This window comes from Python bivittatus, unplaced genomic scaffold, assembly GCF_059951505.1.
Source record: "Python bivittatus isolate LINGU-HERP-01145 unplaced genomic scaffold, Pbiv_v1 ctg000080_np1212, whole genome shotgun sequence".
NCBI classification, from domain to species: domain Eukaryota; kingdom Metazoa; phylum Chordata; class Lepidosauria; order Squamata; family Pythonidae; genus Python; species Python bivittatus.
In genome coordinates, this window is record NW_028277035.1 from 83692564 (window position 1) to 83706063 (window position 13500).

The 13500-nt window shown below is 37.8% G+C and overlaps 1 protein-coding gene across 10 annotated transcripts in view; it reads left to right on the forward strand.

Annotated features, from left to right (window-relative positions):
* FHIT (fragile histidine triad diadenosine triphosphatase) overlaps positions 1-13500 on the forward strand; it is a 1182997-nt gene that overhangs the window by 1024667 nt on the left and 144830 nt on the right. For all 10 annotated transcript variants that reach the window (XM_088134431.1, XM_088134428.1, XM_088134429.1 and 7 more), the window contains one exon: positions 9400-9468. In XM_088134431.1, coding sequence (XP_087990557.1) covers positions 9400-9468 — 69 coding nt within the window. The remainder of the gene's footprint in view (positions 1-9399; positions 9469-13500) is intronic.

Below are 13500 nucleotides of genomic sequence, written 5' to 3' on the forward strand. Positions count from 1 at the left end.
ATTGTTGCACTTCTAATGTTAGTCAAAATATCTTCCATCTAAGGCGCTTCTTAGATGCTTTTCAAATGTGAGTGCTGGCTTTAATTTTGGGAACTTTTCAAACAATCAGCAATTAAAGGACAGATAAATTGCCAGCACACTTAATCTTAGTTTTACCTTTCCATATTCATAGGTCTGGTTTGTCAGATTTCTTTTCCACCATCCCTGCATTCTGTATCAATTCTTCCCTTGGGCTGAATTATAGCATCCAAACACTATCCTCTTTTTCATATCAATCTGTGTAATGTTCAGAAAACTCCTTTTGTTTTCTGTTAAGTCCATAACTTTTTCACAAAAGATCTAGTTTTCTGTCTTTTTACTTCCTTCATTGCTTTTGCCCTCAACCTTTCCAATTAGATTTTAAATCCCAGGTTGTTATGTAGCCAATAAATTTTTTTGGTGGAGGAAGAGATGGCAGCCATCTTGTATTTCACAAGGTGGAAAAATAGCATTTTCATAATCTTTTATCTCTGACCTTTTACTGGTCTGTCATTTTTCTCATATCTTCCTGGTCTCTGAAGTGAAGCACAGAGCAGCAATGCAGTGAGCCAAGGTGGTAATTAGCAATCCCTAGTATTGCAATTATGATGTTAGTACCTCTGGAGGGACATGAAAGCTTGCACTGTCCCTTTAACAGAACAATTTGATGATCCTCTTTTTTTAAAGGGGGTGTTTGATAATATTTCTCAGAAATTCTACTATGTAAAATACTCCTAAAGGGAGACTTAAGCAATAATATGGAGATTATGGAAATGATCTCATTTAACACAAGAAGAAGCTTGACAAAAGCTATGGTTGGCTTCAGAATGTCTAACCCCCATCATGAACTTCATTTAAATATTTGTTCTTCAAGTAGTAAATGTTTATTATAATATCTTTTATTGAAACATAAATTAAGGAACTGTGATTGTGATAGAAACAATAGTAAAGCAATGTATTTATCAAGCAAGAAAATGAAGACCGTAGAAATTCAATGGTTGGCTAGACAGTTGTTTACCTGACTTTGCAGATGCAAGAATGAAGCTTGTACCAATAGAAGAGAATGAAGTTTGTGCCAGACAGATAATTTTTCCTGCATTTTCTTCCAATCAGCCCTCTAGTGTCTGCAGCCTTCCCATGTTTCCATGAAATCCAAAGGGAAGACATCAGGCGGGAACTCCCACTATTCCACTTTTTGGGGGAGGAGAACTACTATCACAGCTAAGCCAGATTTGTTCTCTTAAGAAAGTCTCCTTCCATGCAGAAATTTAGGGAAATTATTAACAAAATTTCTTTTCCCATGAATTTGATGGAGAAGTCTGAAAAGCCATTTGAAAAGCCAGTTTTAGAAAGCATGGAGTTCAGACTTTGCAAAGTAATAATAGAAGCACTCTATATCTCCATCAAATTCTCCACCTGTGTAAATGTGTGCATGATAAAATGTATATATGATAAAATACCCACTATGTATTGATAAAGATGACCTGTGGCCCAGAGGCTCATTGTCCTTTGCCTGGAAGGTTCACTCCGTCCCTTATATTCCTTCTCTTCCACCCCCTCTTGACATTTTTGCCCTTGTTCATTGTACCTGTAGCCTCCATACGCTGCAGCTTTCCTCCTTCCTTTTAGGAAGAAAGATCCAAATCTTGCCTTCTTTATGCCAAGATTTTCCCATTATATGCCATTGACCCTGCTCTTTAGAATATTCTCCCCCCATAGGTGTGGCAGGCCTCTGCCCTCCCAGCTTTCCAGAATGGATTAAAGACCTGGGCATAGGGCGATATGAACTCTCTAACTGTCGCTGGGGTAGTTAGCACCCTAACGACACTCCCTGAGTTATTTGCCAATTCTCCATCTCTCTCGGAATTTGTTTGTTATTAAGATTGTTTTTTTATCTCTGCTATAAACCACCCAGAGTCATTTCAACGAGATGGGCAGTGACAAATTTGATATATAGATAAATATAAATATACATAAAACATTCAAACATGTCCCTATAAAGTAGTACAAAAGTTCTTCACATTGGATTGTAATGGCCTTAGATCCTAATGAATGATCCCTACTGTCCTCTTCAGAATTTAGGAATCCAGCCTTTCAGCTCATTCTGATTTGCATCCCAAAGTGTTTCCTCGAACGAGTTTCTGAACCTGCTCCTCTGAAATGCTTGGTTTTCTCATTTTATTAATTAGTTCAGCAGAATGAGGGAGGCACAAGTTTCAGGTGTGCTTCTTGAATGTTTTACATTCTTTCTGAAAGAAGCAAATTATACATTCATTAAGATGGACCTATTGATTCATGTTTTTCTTTAGATCATATAAATATGAGAGATTAGAATTCCTTTGTGTAGATTATTTAAATCAGGGTTTAGTATTTGAGGGATTTGAGGCTTTAAATTTTATTTTTCTAAAGGGCACAAGGAGTGGGCTGAATTTTTTGGCCTATTCTTTTAGCTTTGGGGGGAGGTTAAGGATGCCTCCCAGAGGCAAATTGCACCCATTTCCATCCTTAAAATCAACTGAACCACAACTCCCAACAGGCCAAAATTGCAATGCCAAAATTTCTACCAATGCAGCATTAGTTTGTTGCAAATGTGGGTTCTCTACTTTTGATTTAAATTCACACAAATGCTTCCATAAGATTGAGGAAGGAATTGGCAATTTCTGATACTTCCCCAAATGATTATCACAAATGAAAGAGGTTCTTTTTAAGTACATCTGAGAATTTATACAAAACCAATTTAACACAGTTGTGCAAAGTGCTGCTCCAGGCCCACCATGGACAGCACCCCCCTCCCCACAACTCAGACATGATCTTCAGAGCCCTTCCAAAAGGTGTAGCTGAACTATGAATAGAAATATTCAATAAACAATATTTAGTTAATTTAATCTGAATTAAATTTAGACTGAACTAAAGCAAATTTAGCTTTCATCTTGAACACATCAACAACTTCTGATGCTGAACAGTGCCCAACAGAAATGCACAAACTATGGGTTGTTGTTTTTTTTCTTCTTTTCCTGCTGTATGCACTACACGAAGTTATGGGGAAAAGAGTCTCCTATAAGCTCTTTGTGGTTTCTTGACTGTGTCAACTTTGCCCACCATACTGTTGAGATGTTCCTAAGTGGTAACAATCCTACAGACTCTCAAGAAAGCTGTGTTTAACCAAATCCCCCCCTAAAAATTTGGAATCCCTAACAGAACTCAGGAAGGATTTTTCCTTATAACTGAAGACTATATGTTTATTTTTGGATTTTTTTCTGTTAGTCTTGTTCTTTTAAAAGTCAGTGTTCCACAGGGCTTGAAAGCACAAATATCAACATGAAGCTTCTGCTGCTGGTTGAAAGTAATATGGCCAATCCTTTTGCTTCCTTATACAGTCATATCATTAGGCATTTGCAGGCCTTTATTCTCTATTGCTTACAAAAAGGGCCTCAGTGCAAAGATAGGCCCTTCCTTCCTTCCTTCCTTCCTTCCTTCCTTCCTTCCTTCCTTCCTTCCTTCCTTCCTTCCTTCCTTCCTTCCTTCCTTCTTTGTAGGGGAGAATTTTGTGCTAAATTTTACTCTTTTGGCAAGGCTGACATTCTTGGTGTTGGGCATGCACTTAAGTGCTTCTTCAGAAGTCAGCCTTGCTGAAGAGAAACAATGACAGCAAGAACAAAGTAGCTCCTTGAATGTTGATTGAATGGAAGGCAAATTAGAAAGAGGCTTATGTTTCCTTTTCCCAGATGTTTGCCTCTGCATGGCACTTATTACTCCACTCTGCTGTTTTGTTTTATTCCTTTCATCCTTATTTTCCTCCAGAAAGCAAACGAAGAAGAAATCACTCGAGATGTAATTGCTTCTTGCTGTTCTCTCCTGGTTCTATTACAGGAACAGTAGGGAGAATTCAGTTTATTATGTATGTTCTGTACATAACCTTAGCAAACTCTACACACACACCCTCAACCTGGGACCTTTGCAATCAGACACCCGCTGTTTTTATTGATGGTAGATATGCTGATTCAAAAAACAAGACAAAACAAAAGCCACCAAAAAAAGCATACAACCCAAATAAAAGAAATGGATTTTGTTACATCACTCTGCCTTCTATAAATAGCAACAGTGAACTGACTGTGGAAAGGTACTCACAGGTACTAAGGGATCCATATACTAAGGTAAATATGTTGCCATTTAACCAACAAAGTTGGGTGTTTGCATCAGTACAGCGCCAACTATGGGTAGATAGACTGAGTCAAATAATGAAATTTTCTGATTGCTACCACATAAATCTATATATCATTTGCCTCTTGTTCATCAAGTTTGGTGTTTCCAATAACCACACTTTTGATAGATTGGGTACAATCAGGTTTCTTGTCCAAAATAGGTACTCTAGTTCATTTTAAAACTCTCCGATTCTAGATCTGCAATATAATTCTGCAACAAGAAAATAGGATTTACCAGGTATAAGTTATTCTGTTTTTTTTTTTTTTAATATACTATGATAAATGTATTCTAGAGGCTAGGTTCTCCCATCCTCTATTAATATAAAGGGCCAAAGAATTATACTGGCTGGTGACAATTTCATTTAGCATGAACTCTACTTCTTGAGGTTGTTGGAACTGGAAGAATAAGAAACAGAAAATTACTTTTAAACACCTTGACAGACACAGACACTAATGATCCATTGGAATCTACACTTAGTACCATATTTGGTAGTGGGGTCCCTCTCTTCTTCCCAGCTGACAAATAGCTCACCCCATGACAAGATGTTCTTTTTGAAAGCCAGCCCCATCGAATTAGGGACTGACTCCAAGAGAAGCTACTGATACATCAGGGATGGGTAAGTTTCACTTGGATGCAGAAGAACGGATCATTTTTTTCCGTCCCATGCACATGTGTGACAACATCCTCCTCTCATGCTTGGCATTGCACTTTTGCAAGCTATGAGGATAAAGCGGGATTGTGGACAAACATGGGAACACATGTATGACCTTCAAGCTGAAATGGCATCATAGATTGAACTGTGAGGAAATCACATCCTTAAACTGTATAGGCTACTTGGGAGCTGGGGATAAAGCCCTTTTACCTCAGGTGACTGGGGAAATGATGAAACTGTGCACTAATAAACGTTAAACACACACACACACACACACACAAAGGGAAAAGTAGGACACTCAAGGAAAAGGGAAAAAGTAATTACAACAAGTACAGAAACATTAACAGATTCATTTCTATTGGGTTTCAAATAAGCAAGCTTATATTTATAAGGCAAGAGTTATAGCCGTTGTACTATTATAGCATTGAAGGTGAGGTGGCTTTAAAAAACATTAGAAAGAAACAGGGCAGTAAGAAAGGATTTTGTAGTCTGAAGTACAAAATTGTTTGTAGTGCCTGCATGTAGATGCATTTGATGCTTTAGCCCTGTATATATAAATTTAACCTTCCTTGGTCTAGATATATTTTATGCATATTTACTTATTTATTATTTATTAACAAGATTTATAAAGCCGTCCAACTTAGACAGTGTGACTCTGGGTAGTGTACAGAAAAAACAAAACAAAACAAATAATAAACCAGAAAAAAACCTTCACCATATAACATTAAACAGATACAACACATAAACACAAAATACAAAATGGCGACCGAGCAAAGTAATAGAACAATCAAAAAGGGACTCTTGTTCAACCAGTCCTGTAATATCTGGGGGAAGAACCAGGTCTTAACAACTTTCCTAAAGGTGAGCAGAGTTGGGCTCTGTTGTGTGTGTGTGTGTGTGTGTGAGAGAGAGAGAGAGAGAGGGAGAGGGAGAGGGAGAGGGAGAGGGAGAGTCTCCAAACAGGATTTTCTGAAGCTGCTCAGAGTCAACTTGGCAGGAACAGCTTAAACAATTTGTTATATACAGTATATGCCCTTAAATACCGTTGATTTCATTGATAGTTAAGCAACTTAATGATGTACTGGAACCTAGCTATCCAGAAAAGGAGCTCCAATTTATCATGGGCCAAATGATAACTAAAGGTTCCTCAGTGGCGTCTAATTTTACTACCCCTTTTACAATCAATATGTAACCATCCCTTTATCTTCTATTTTTCCTCAATGAATCTTTAATTTTCCAAGTAAGTGTGTAGATGAGAGCCCATGGGTACCAAAGAGTGGCTTTTAAGCTCGCATTGTGGTTCTGAGCAATATATCATCAGGGCAATGATGCTGGGATGATGTATTACACTAATACATCATAAGAGGACTATCGCTCTTGTGATGTATTAGTATAATACACGATCAGAACACTATCGTTGATGTATTACTCCAAAGAATCATTTTGAACCTTAAAATAAAAAGAGCATCTTTACCTGCATTTGGCAACTTCACCACAGTTGTACCGAAAAGTGTAGACAGTAGTGATAATAACAACAGATAATAAAATATTAGTCTTCTAAGGAAATTTGGAAAAAAACAGCTTCATTAATGGTGCCCCAACCGATATGTATTTATATTCCAATGAGCAAATGGCCTTCATAAGCTGACTTTAGCTCAGCTGGAACAGACATTAGATAATTCTGGATTTTACTGCTATATATAGGTAGTCCCTGGGTTAAGAATGCCTGGGTTACAGATGACCCATAGTTAAGAATGGAGCCTATTGTAGCAAAATTTGAGTTAAATACACAATGGTTTGAATTCATTACACAATACTATTTATACAGTATTATACCAAAATACTGTTCCAGCTTATGTACACATTTGACTTAAGGACAGACCTTGGGAACGGAACTTGTTCTTTAACTGGGGACTACCTGTAATGGAGCCTAATGCAAAGGTTTTGCCTGGAAAATACCTAAAAAACTATAGCCTCCAGCCAGAGGAACAGCTGGGAAATAATATTTGGAAATTTGGGGTGTGTTAATTTCAAATGCAAATAACACCATGTTCTGTTTTTCTGCTTTGGAAACTGGGGGCAGGTATGGTGATTCATCCAGCCAAGAACAAGGAGAAAGATATACTCTGGAATAGAAATGCCACTTGTCTGAGATGGGGTAGTGGACAAATCAGGTCTGATTCAATCTGAACACTCCCATCCATTCAGTAAACTGATCCACTTCAGATCAAAATGATCAATTCAGATCAAAGGAAAAACCTGGTTCAATCTGGACCATTGAGTACACATATATGTGCATAGAAAAGGTCCAAATGATCCAAGTCAGTGTTAATAGTCTAGTTGTTTCAATTAATTTGGAGCATCCAATATTTTTACTACTTAATAGCAATTCAAGTTCACACTTTGGAAGGGTTTCTGAACTTTACTTTGCCCCCAAATACACAGGCGGCAGCTGAAGCCAAAATTTTATTTTCCCACTTTTAACTTCTTGTATATTTAAGTTGCAAGATTTCTTGCCCCAAGAGTCTTGATGAGTAACTTCTACACTATTTTGCTTTGGGGCAACAGCCTTTTTGTATATGCAGATATTTATTTTATCTAAGGGTGAGGCTTGATTCAGTATCTTTTATCTCTTTTGCATATTTCAATTTTTTAAAAGCTTTCTCAATGTATTTTGTAATTAGTTTTAATCATTGTTACTGCTGTAGTATACCACTTTTTGTGTGTCTTGCATTTGTGCTTGTGTTTTATGTGCCTGTATATATTTTTGTGTGTGGATTTTAATAGAAAGGATTCATTTTCTACATGGGGGTTAATGGATACACATCTTATACATGTGCACACATAAACACAGACACAGACACAGGAGTATTAATACTCCTTAACACAGGAGTATTAAACACATAAGCAGTTCATACTAGACTTTCCATACCTTTATCTAGCTAGATTACACAAAACTGGGATTGGGTCGTTTGTGATCCAGTGTATTGTGGGAAACCCAGACATTATTTTAGCATTTTATATGAACCAGGCCATAATATTAAGCCATGCTATGGTTCATATTATGGAACACAACACAACATATTATGTGATTGTGTTTTCTAACCAGGCTTTATGTTTTAATGTCACGTGAACCAGCCTGTGAGTCGTAGGACTTCCAACACATTCAAAAGGAGCACTTCCAATGGCATAGACAGGAATGAGTAATGTTTCTCCTTGAAACATAAAGTGTTTGTATCCTCTGGAAGACTTGGAGTGGCTGCTTCAAGAGCAAGGGGCACATGCAGACAACTGGGGTAAGCCTTGAAGCAGCTGTGCTAAACCTTAGGAGAACTCAACCCTTTCAATGCTTCAAGGAGGTGTACTTTGTATGCACCAATGAATCTTGCAAAGTGCTTCTTCAGTTGCTTTGCACAGCCCTAGTAAGCAGAACTTCCTTTCCCCCAATATGCATTTCACTGTGGGTTCTTGTCATAGTGCCATTATGGTTAAACTCACTTTTTCTTGTATTTCACTCCCATATTCTCTACCAGGTGCCTTCTAGAACATCTGGGCACCCAGCTGGGGAAAGAGTTCCATTCAGATATCTCTGAGAGTATACTATAGGGCCCTTTGCTGGAGACCCTTCCAGGCAGTGATGGCTTGCCATGATTGATTGACTGATATAATGTGCCATTAAATCTGTGTCGACTTTTAGAGACTGCATAGGTAGATTTTTCTCCACGATAATCATGCCATTAGTTGTTGGATTTTTTTTCTTGTTTATTAGCAATCAGTTAATAATTTTTTATACATTGTATGATCTATATTCTTTGAGGAAATTATAATTGTACATAGTATGTTGTTATAAGCCACTGTGCATTTTGAAGATTTGACAGCATACAACAACATAATTAATAATAATAATGGATTCATCCTCTTGTTTGTCTCCATCAGCTTTCTGTTCTGTGTCAAATGTGATAGATAAATGTTGGGGGGGGGGAGGGTGCATCCCTTACTTGTAAACATCCAGAGTGGGAAATTACTGGAGTAGGTGAACCTTGGCTTAGGTTGATATGTGTAGAGTCCCTTTGAAGTCCAAAATGAGAAATGTTATTTGAGTAGACTACTGTACACTGTTCTCAGCTAAATGAGTTTATGAACATCTAGTTTGGAAAATAGTTATCAATTTAACTTGACAACTGTGTGATATTCTGTCATTTCAATGGCAATTGAAATACAGAGTGACAACTCGTAATTCCACAGTACCTTTCAGCATTATCTCAAAATCCCCCATCACCATGGAGTTTCTCTGCCTTCCATGCATTTCAGAACATAGACTAGTTTTATTTACTTAAGTCTCTGGGCTGCTGTTTAGTTATTTACATCAGAGATGTTTCCCTAGATTAAGATGGCAAAGCAAAATGAGCTTTACAAAAGGGAGCATTAAAAAAAATAACACCACAAGGAAGAATTTGAGAATATTACAAAAGGATCTGTTGCATTAAAAGCTTCTGGCTAACCTTGAGTTTGATTTCATGTTTTAGCATGTTCATGTCCATGTACTTCCGAGAAAGGCAGGCGATTTTGACAGAAACGACAACATCTATGATGAGGTAAGTCTGAGCTAAAGTGCTCAATCTTTTAATCTGATTATTTAGTTTTAGCACATGCACAGAAACAAACCATTCACTAACTTTCTGGAACCTATACTATTCATGCCAATTTGCCACTGCTTATAATCTGAAACAGTGACTGCTGTTTCGAATAATGGGTTCATGAAAGCATTAATCCAATTTTGTTAGATAATGTAACAGAATTAAGATAAATATTACACACTTCATCTTAGCAACTGTCATTCCAGTACTGTTTCACACTTCAGGGCCGATCCATCTGGTACAAGGATGGTAACTTTTTAGTAATGATCTCATTAAATTTGTAGCATACTCTGGAATGGCCAAAAATGGATGCCAGTTTGTTTCTTGGAAGGAATGCTCCATGAAACACCTCACAGTCACATTTCCTGACCTGATGACCTTCTATCATAGCTATTCCTTATCTGTCTGTTGATGACAACTGTATTCGTAATGGGATCAGAACCTGCAGAGTGTCACAGCTATTAGGCATTAGAAGTGGCAGATATTGGGAGTTACAGTGACATTATTTTTACTGTTCTTCCAGAACTTCTTAGCATCTATCCACAGCTGGGGGAGAGAGTTATATACTGGATGCCATTCAGACTGTCATAGCTCTTCAACAGACTTGTATCATAAAGTGGAGGACACTGGTCCTTCTTCTATGTTAAATTAAGAGTCAGCAGTCAGTACAGTGAAATAAGAAGGTGTGGTAACCTCAGCCAACAAAACTTCTTGGACCCGTCTCGCTGCACCTCAAACTATCTTTATAGCTCCTGGTCTAGTATTTGAAAAAATAAAGGGGAGTTCACCCATCAGATCAACACTGGCCTGCTGAAATCTACCCAGATGGTAGAGAACAATAAAATGATGGATTGCTGTGATTTAGCAGCCAAACTGGCATCAAAGAGGGCCCAGTGCAAATCTTCAGTGTAACACAATTAGTATTGCTGAGCCTTTCTGTCTTAGGCATGGAAGAAAAGCTCATCCCTTCTTAGGGATGAATTATTCAGTGTAAAACTTTTAAACTGACAATGATATTCAGCAGGCAATGTCCTCTTCTTTCCCTCTGACATTCAGAGACACAGCAAGAAAATCACTTAGGGAAAGATATTTTGACTTAGCAATCTCATTCAGCGCATTATGCTAAATCATTTTGGCGGCACAGGAATACCTATTAAGAATCATTTTCAATTTTGGAAAGGATGGAGGAAGTGCCTCAGCATAAGAGTTAGCAGCTTTTGGGTTTCCATTTTAATCAACCTGAACTGGCGAACAAAAGTACATTCATAACTTGATTCCCAAACACTGTGCAAAACAGCCTGACTGAATTTTGACTGTCACACCTGCTCTTCTTAAGCCAACCCTCTTTAGAAACAGGAATGAGGAGGATAAAAAACAAGTAGGCAAATTCTGCCTTTTTAATCTCCAAAGAGTTTCTTAAAAATGAATTTCCAGTTACTAGTGAATGAATATTTGCTTTCATCAATCAATCATTTTGTTAAACCATCAGTGCTATAGCTATGGAACCATTTCTGAAGAGACTTAAAAGATATCCTACAAAATGTTCCCTAAATCATTTCTACAGAATGTTCTCTCAAATAATGTTGTGCAACAGGTACTGCTTTCTGGGAAATATAGCCCTCATCCATACATCAAGGATTCTGAAAGAAATTTTCAGAAACCTGGAAACAAAAATAAATTAGGGCTACCATATCTGGGTTGTAAAAATCTGAAAGACTACTAGATATCAGAAGAGTTGTCTTTTCACTCTGTTGCCACCAAGTGGGGGTCTCAATTGTTGAAGCCCAAATCTGGTGGCATGAAATATATTTCCTCATTAAATGCCCTAGAAAGGTTCTATCCTCCATATCCAACTGGTGTGTCTTGAAGTCTCTTGGGCATCGTTCTATCCACTCAAAAGTCTACTGCTTTAGTTCAAGATCACAATATCCAAGGAGGAGGCAGATGCATCAGAGGTTCCAATCCTGTCTCCTACTCATTGGGTTACTCATTGGATGGCCTTATGAGCTAAGATGTTGGAGGGGCAATATTCTGGAGGAGTTAAGCCTTCCAGCACTCTCACTGTGAGAGTGAGATGCTGTCAAGGAGGTTGGGGCAGCTCCATTCTTCCATATTGTTCAGGTATGGAGTGAACTCACCTTTCCCAGTGTTGCAGAGAAAATTGTCAAGAGCTTTAGCACTGGTAGGTTTGTTTGTTTCTTTTGCTTTTTGGCAAAAAGCCTGTTAGCTATTTGCTTTCAAGATCTAGCTTTGTAATATACCGACCCCTTTGATCACTGCTCTCCAACCTGGCCATGCAACACTTAAAAAAAAAAAAAAACACCATTGATGGCGCTCCAGCCATTTAGTGTTATAACCCTTTCTGGTTTCCCTCTTCGCCAACAATCCTCCTTATTTTTTAAAGTCAGTAGCTATGCCTCACCCTGTTTAACGTCCTGTCAACCCAACAGTTCGAAAACTTACATGAGTAGATAAATGGGTACTCTCACTCCAGTGGGAGGAAAAATGCTGGTGGCGCCTTGCAAAAAGGAGTTGGGAGCAGTTGCCGGTAAGCGCGAAAAACCGCACGCGCCCGAAAAGGGCGTGAAGCAACGGAAACCCCGCCTCCTGCGCTCGCCAGCTGGGCTCTGCTCTAGGAAGGAGGCTCTGGCAAACCACTTCCGAAAAACAATTGCCTTGAAAACTGCAAGGACTCGTCCAAGCAGTCACTGCAGGGTCAGCAATGACTGAGCGCAGACAAAACAAAAAAAAAAAAGCTATGCCTCAGCTCTTCTTGAGCTCTTCTGACATATTGCCTCTATATCCTTCAAAACAGTCCTGGAAGAAGAGGAAATAAATTCATGATGAATAAAGTAAATAATGAGAGGGCTGGCAGAAGTTCAGGTTAGATTTGCCTCCTTTGACCTACATAAAATCCCTCAAAAAATACATCTGAAAAAATAGTCTAAGCCTTGATATTTGCCCATACTTTATTCTCTTATACATTCTGTAACACTAAATGCAAAAAAATGAGAGAAATACTTACCTGTCCAGTTCCAAGTATTACATTTAATCAGACCGTTCCAAAGGTCTAAATGTATTGTTTTCTAATGGTTGTGTATAAATTAGCTGACTTGGCTGAGGTCTTCGCAGGTCTCTTATAATGGTCCCAAGATTTAGTCTTTCTTATTAATCTTTCTCTGAAAACCTTTCTTTCTTTTTCTTATTTTTTTAAAAAAACAAATTCAATTACAGACTAATTAGTTTGTTCAAAAGTGTTATATAGAGATTACCTTAAAAACCAAGGTTATGTTTAGAAATCTACTTCTAAGGGAATAAACATATCCACAAAGATTACTTGCGCTGAAGCTAAATAAATGTTTTCCAAACGTATATAAGTTCCTATCTTATTTCACAATACTTTTGGGGCCCACCCACCACTTTGGAATTTTACTCATTTGATTAATCATGTCCATAATGTTGATTCAGTTTCTAATTGAATTTTAGGAATTTTTTTACCTTACTATAATTTCTATTTTCTTATCATCTGGTCTTAGATCGTCCTATCCTAATATGTTAACATCATTCCTTTCCAGTGTCTATGGATTATCTAAGCAATTTCCAATAATAATTCACATGTTTGTGTAGCCATGCTTCCTATACAGGAATATTGCTGCACAAAAACCTTGTTAAATTTTCACTTCTTCTATTTTCTCAACCATGCATCACGGTTACCAGGGCACAGATATACATATTCATGCAACCTCCCCTTCTGCAAGTAGTTTGTTTGAAGAGAAGCAAAATCCTTAGATCAGAAAAGGGGTTCAAAATCTTATCTGCTTTCCAGCTTATTCTCAAATTATGCATTCTGCCTGAAAGTGAAAATGGAATCAGCTGGAAACATGTTTTTTGATGAGATTCTTTGTGAGTTCTTCCCAGGCCTAAACTGTAAATATGGTGAGATTATCTTTACAGGCAGTGTTTTCCCTCTGCCGTAATAGATAAAGTCCT